The sequence below is a fragment of the Zootoca vivipara genome, chromosome 17 (genome assembly GCF_963506605.1).
Source record: "Zootoca vivipara chromosome 17, rZooViv1.1, whole genome shotgun sequence".
Lineage (NCBI taxonomy): Eukaryota > Metazoa > Chordata > Lepidosauria > Squamata > Lacertidae > Zootoca > Zootoca vivipara.
Genome location: NC_083292.1, coordinates 14064233 through 14070232, shown reverse-complemented (window position 1 = coordinate 14070232; position 6000 = coordinate 14064233). Strand labels below are relative to the sequence as shown.

The 6000-nt window shown below is 43.5% G+C and overlaps 1 protein-coding gene across 1 annotated transcript in view; it reads right to left on the bottom strand.

Annotated features, from left to right (window-relative positions):
* Positions 1-1429: 1429 nt before the first annotated feature.
* The window catches only part of LOC118076430 (somatomedin-B and thrombospondin type-1 domain-containing protein-like), a 30824-nt gene continuing 26253 nt past the window's right edge, over positions 1430-6000 (bottom strand). Inside the window, exons 4-5 of the mRNA XM_060269405.1 lie at positions 5188-5346; positions 1430-3373 (exon numbers count right to left, since the gene is read on the bottom strand). Of these exons, the coding sequence (XP_060125388.1) occupies positions 3268-3373; positions 5188-5346 (265 nt within the window). The 3' untranslated portion in view covers positions 1430-3267. The remainder of the gene's footprint in view (positions 3374-5187; positions 5347-6000) is intronic.

Sequence of the window (6000 nt, the reverse complement as noted above, 5' to 3'; positions counted from 1 at the left end):
ATTCATTTCCATGGATCTGCTTTGAGCAGGACTATTAGGATAGGACCAACCCTCATCAGAACATCTACTATAACCACCTTTCATTTCAAGATATGTTGTCATGTATACATGTGTGTGTGTGCATGTGGTCTAAATTTATTGGTTAAAAGGTAAAGGACCCCTGGACGATTAAGTCCAGTCAAAGGCGACTATGGAATTATGGCGCTCATCTCGCTTTCAGGCTGAGGGAGCCGGCGTTTGTCCGCAGGCAACTTTCCGGGTCATAGCCAGCAGGACTAAACCGCTTCTGGTGCAAAGGAACACCTTGACGGAAACCAGAGCGCACGGAAACGCCATTTACCTTCCCGCTGTAGCGGTTCCTATTTATCTACTTGCACTGGCGTGCTTTCGAACTGCTAGGTTGGCAGGAGCTGGGACCGAGCAACGGGAGCTCACCCCGTCACGGATTCGAACCGCCGACCTTCTGATTGGCAAGCCCAAGAGGCTCAGTGGTTTGGACCACAGTGCCACCTGTGTCCCTGTAAAATTTCTTGGTATACTACCCTGAAGTGCATTTAAGGACTTGAGGTTTGCATGTATTTAGCGGAATATATATATATATATATATATATATATATATATATATATATTCCTGTGTATAAGACTACTTTTTAACCCAAGAAAATCTTCTCAAAAGTCGGGGGTCGTCTTATACAGCAGATCGTATTTCTTATACGGCGAGTATATCCCAAACTCTATATTTTAACTAGAAAAGTTGGGGGTCGTCTTACACGCCCAGTTGTCTTATACGCCAGAATATACGGTAAATAATTTACAATTCAAACTGCTGGTTAGGCTTAGGACCCTAATACCTCAAGGACCACTTATGAACTGACCCCGACCCTGAAATCATCAAACTGAGGCCCTTCTTTGTGTACCCTCTCCGCAGGTGGCCTGGAGAGTTACAACCTAAGAATGGGCCTTTTCTGTGGTGGCTCCCGATTTGTGGAATGCCCTCCCCAAAGCACCATAATTACATATCTTTAGGTGCCAGGCAAAAACGTTCCTTTTTAATCAGGCACAACCATTTTTTTGAATGGGTGGGATGTTTTGATGCAGAACTGTCTCAGATTTGTGTGTGCCCCCCCCCCCCCCCGGCGATGCTAGTTTTAATGTGTGTTTCCTTCTCGCTTAAAATATTTTAAGTCTCCTTGAGTGGCCATGGCAAAAAAAGAAGAAGCAACTAATACATTTAGTAAATCATAATGAGAACGATAATCAATTAGCTGGGATTTATTTTCATTTCATTTCTCTCTGGCCTTCTAGCTGTTGAATCTCTCTCTCCCCCCCCCCCTCCAACGCGTCCTTTTATTCCCTCATCCAATTACACCTCCTCTGTGCCAAACATTTGCACACAGCCTTCAGGGATTTGCCTGCAAAGCACGGCTGCAGCTATTCAGATGTGCAGAGCTGACTTTGGAGGTGTCAAATTAATTTGCAATATCGCCCTCGTCTTTTTAGTTGACACCAAAGGAAAATCCCTGGACTCCTTGGGAAGAGAAATTAGGCCTTGCTCACGAGAGAGAGAGACTTGTGCTTTTCTTTGCTAGGGGCTCCAATGTTTGATAAATTTCTGCCTCCCTTGTCTTGCCCCTGTTTCTGCAAGTACCGGTAGTTTCTGCTTTGCGGGGCAGCGGGGGAATTGGTTAGAAGTTTGAATTTAGTTTAAAATATATATTTTAAAGGGACGCCAGGCATATATGTGTAGAAGAAAATAGCCCTTTCAGCATCCCAGGTCCAAGTTATTCAGGGCTTCAATGGTAATATCCAGCAGGGTATGCTGAAATTTATAAAGACTCTTTTCACACTTGAGGGTATTATGATGAATCTACCATTTGCCCAAGGATTACATATATTCATTATTTTGTCCCAAGATAGTCACTGGTCAAATGGGATTTGCAAGTTTATGAAGCAATGCAAAAATGGAATGTGCCCCAAACTGGGGGAAATTCTTAATCCTTCAAATAACCATCTTTGGCAATGTTTCATTCTTTCAATGTGTTTGCAAATTCAAGTACTGCCACAGGCTAGGTGAAAAACTTCAACATTGATTCTAGCCCTTATTCCATAAAGAATTTTAGCTGCAACCCCATGCCCACCATTTTCACCAAACCCAGCGCTCTTGTTTTGCTGCAGTTCACTTTCTGCCAAAAAAACGACGTTATTTGTCTCACTGTCCACTGTGGCAAAATCACACGCCTCGTGTAATTTGCGAAGTTAATTACGTAAATTTACATTGCTATTACGTGATACCACTCCATTCGTTTCAGTGCCGAGGAAACACAGTGCAAATATGAGACAAACAGTAGCAATCTCCCGTTTTCATTGCTGTCCGAATTCTCGGACATCCCTTCCCTGAAAGTAAGCCTTGTTTAACTCGATGGGGTGCATTTCTCAATAGCATGTAACTCTAAGCTAAAGCCAGCCTTCAGGGATCCAACTGTGAACTAAAAGTGAGTAAACATCTTATTACTTTTAATAGAAGATTGTTGTGTCTTTATTCTTTTCAGGGGGGTTAAAAGGGGACTTGCCAGGAACAGAACCCAATCTGGGCAAAGCCAGAATGGATTGCTTAAGTAAAGAGATTCAAACGAATCTACCAACTAGCTTCCTGCTATGTATTGGGGAATGTCACTCTGCTGCTGGCTCACAAGCGTGAGTTAGGAAGGATATTATCAAATCACTATATCCTCTCCTAGTATCCACAACATTCCCACAATGCGCAAATATAAAATTGACATTCATTGCTCTGCCCGATTTTGACTCTGGCTCCTCCCCCAATGGAGATTTGACCCCTGGAACATTGCCCAGAAGGGAATATGTTTCTTGGGCTCTGGGGGGGGGGAGTTCCCTGTCTTAAATAAAGCTGGGAGTCACTGTGGAAAGCAGAGAAAATACGCCATCTTCCATTTTAGCTGCAATGGTGGAGGTAGTATACCTTTTTCAGAGGTATATAATGTATGTATGTATATATATATCGGTATATATGCAGTTCTTCTTTTCTTTTTTAAACAAAGAGAGATTGAATCAGACGTTCTTGTGCTTGGAAACAATACACGGTCGGGTGTCCAGTATAAAACAAGTGGAAACAATGAGTGTTGGTGCATGATGATTGGAAAAATGTAGTTTGAGGATTGCCATTGATTCCTTCAGCTCTCTTCTTTACCAAAACACCCCAAAACAGCTGCGTTCGGTCTTCTTGAGATTGCCACTCAGCTCGACATGATGTCATATGAAGATAAAGGAGAGTTGAGGGCACAAACATTTCTCCTGTAGAGATTCCTGCACCCAGGATCCTTGGCAGCCAGCGATGGACGCCGCAGTCCAGAATGTTCTAGAAAAAGGCAGAAAATAGGATTGAGTGGACGAGGTACAATTTCCAGTTCCTTCTTTTAATTTTTTTTTATTGATTTGTTACCAAAAAAAAAAGCAGCAATATAAATAAATAAAGTGCAAAGGTAACAAAAAGAAAGAAAACAACGAATAAAATAAAAAATACTGTAAATCAAATCATAATGTTTCACGGCCTGGAAGGACAGAAGTTCAAAGACACAGCTTCAAAGGGATAATAAAGCAGTAACTCACACAAAGGACTCAGCTACACTAGTAAACAAACAAACAAAAAACCAGCGATTTGAATGTGTTATAAACATGCAATAGCAGATGGCGCAGGAAAGCAAAAATACATTTCTAAGCGATTTTCCATAGGTTTTTTTTATTATCTTTTGTTATAACGATTTAATTTCTGACTTACTTATAGCGTTCCCCCCCTTTTTACCCCAAAATTCCCTTTACAAATAATAAATATTCATGAAAATCGAAGTATTTCTCCACCTGGGAGTTCCATCGTTGAGAATAAAGATAGACTTAAATATAGTCTTAAATGAGCCAGACATTTGCATGTACTGATAGCACTGAGTGACCGCGTGCCTCAATATATATATATATATATAAATGTAAAAATCGTGAAACTGTGTTTTCCACTTTTCTCCGTAACCGCTTGACCGATCGTCCTGAAATTTTGACACAACAATCCAGGCCACTCCCCGAGCGTTGTTGGGGACAAAAATCCCTCAAATCACACACCTGGGCAGGTATAGACCTGGTTTTCCACCAAGTCAAACAGCGCCCTCAAGTGGCATAATACCCTCCTCCACCCCTCCCTTCCTGTGAAATCCAAGCCACACCCACAAACCAAATGACATCATCAACCAAGCAACTGAAACCACCAAGGCGGCCATTATCAGACCCCTAGGCCCCCAGCAAATAACCAACATTGCCAAGTGGAGGTAGGGGCCTGCCTGGAGGGGATGCGGGGGGGGGGCGAATAGGGAGCAGGGATACGTAATGGGTCAGAACAGGGTGGGGGGGAGACACAGGGATGAAACCTGCCCTCTCCACAGTATCTTGCCTCGACTCAGGGGGACTCTGAGGCTCAGGGGGATCTGAAGGGGGGGCTATTACCCTCCATTTCACAGACTAACGCACAGCAACGCGTGCAGGGCCAGGTAGTATTGTATAAGAAATAAAAAACCCGCCCCATTCCCCTCAGAGAGCTACAGCAGAAATGATTGCACATGCTTTGATAGATAGCCTGAATGTGAAGAGACGTTAAAAACAGTAAAAGAGAGCGCAAAAGGGTATTGTCAGAAGGAATCTGCATAATTGGATTGTATTAAGAATATTTGTGCAGGATAAATGTGCAATCTGTTGTTAGATTAGGAAACAAAAGACGATCTTGTTAAAGCTTCTATGACACACTGGGCAATGTAGGACATAACATAGATTTGAATCTCTGGTGGAAACTTTGGAAGAGCGATTTGAAGTTCACAGCATGTTATTCATTGAAGGAAAACTACCAGAAAATGATTTACAGGTGGTATTTAACTCTGAGTAGACTTGCTAAAAATGCATAAGTCCGAATCAGATAAGTGTTGTAGATGTAACGAGGTTTGAGGGTATGTTTTATCGTGTGTGGTGGACTTGTAAAAGGGTAAAAGAATATTGGGAAATTATATATAATTATTTTTTGGGGGGGAGGTCTAAAGGTACTTTCCTTAATAAATAATTAATAAAAAAACACAACAGAGTCCTTTCTGTTGGGGATAATTCAGCGTCTGTTTATTGAAGGAATCTGCAATCACACACCTGGCTCCCTGCAGACCGTCTCCTTGGCACCGTTTCTTGCTGCCCACAGCATTCCCTTGGCATTCCACGCAGACACGACGCTCTCTCGCCAGCGGCCTGCTCCAGAAATGCAGGCGGCAAGCAGGGCTCACCTGCGTCAGGCGGAAGTAGATGCAGTAACTGGAAAGCACAGAGAGGGAGCAAGGAAAGGGTTAGATCTCCATGCTTGGTTAAATTGCCTTCAATACAGTTCCCGTTCAGAGAACAATCCACTTAAGAGCTCATGCACACTTGCATTCGTCCAATGATTTCTTCTAGGTACGGGTCCAAGAAGTCCCCCCCCCCCGGGAAAACCCTCTGCTTACTACTGAATTGGAACAAATGTGAGTCTGCACAATACCCAGTGGATGTTTGTTCTAATCTGCGGCCAACTGCGTGTTTTCCCTGGGGAAAAGAAATACCGTTGGGGCCCGTTCTGAGAAATCATGGGACAAGTATTGAAGAGCCCTAAGTTGCCATTTTCAACAGAATATACAAACTGAAACACAGGAAGGAAAGATTGTCATAGCTATTGGGACTTAGTAGAGCAGCTTCTTTTCTAGGCAGAAGACTCCAGAGCGAGGGCAGGGCACATTGCCCTCCCTCTGATCTGGCTTCATGACGACACTGTCGTGATGATGTTGAGTTATCACGAAGCCACACACCCAAGCGAGGACAACGCTCTCTGCCCTGGCTCTGTTGAGCCTTGGGGGGGGGGGAGACGGCTAGCAGCCTAGGTACCCGGGAGTCTGAAGGATGCTACTGATGGGACCACGTAATGGAGCAACTCTGCTA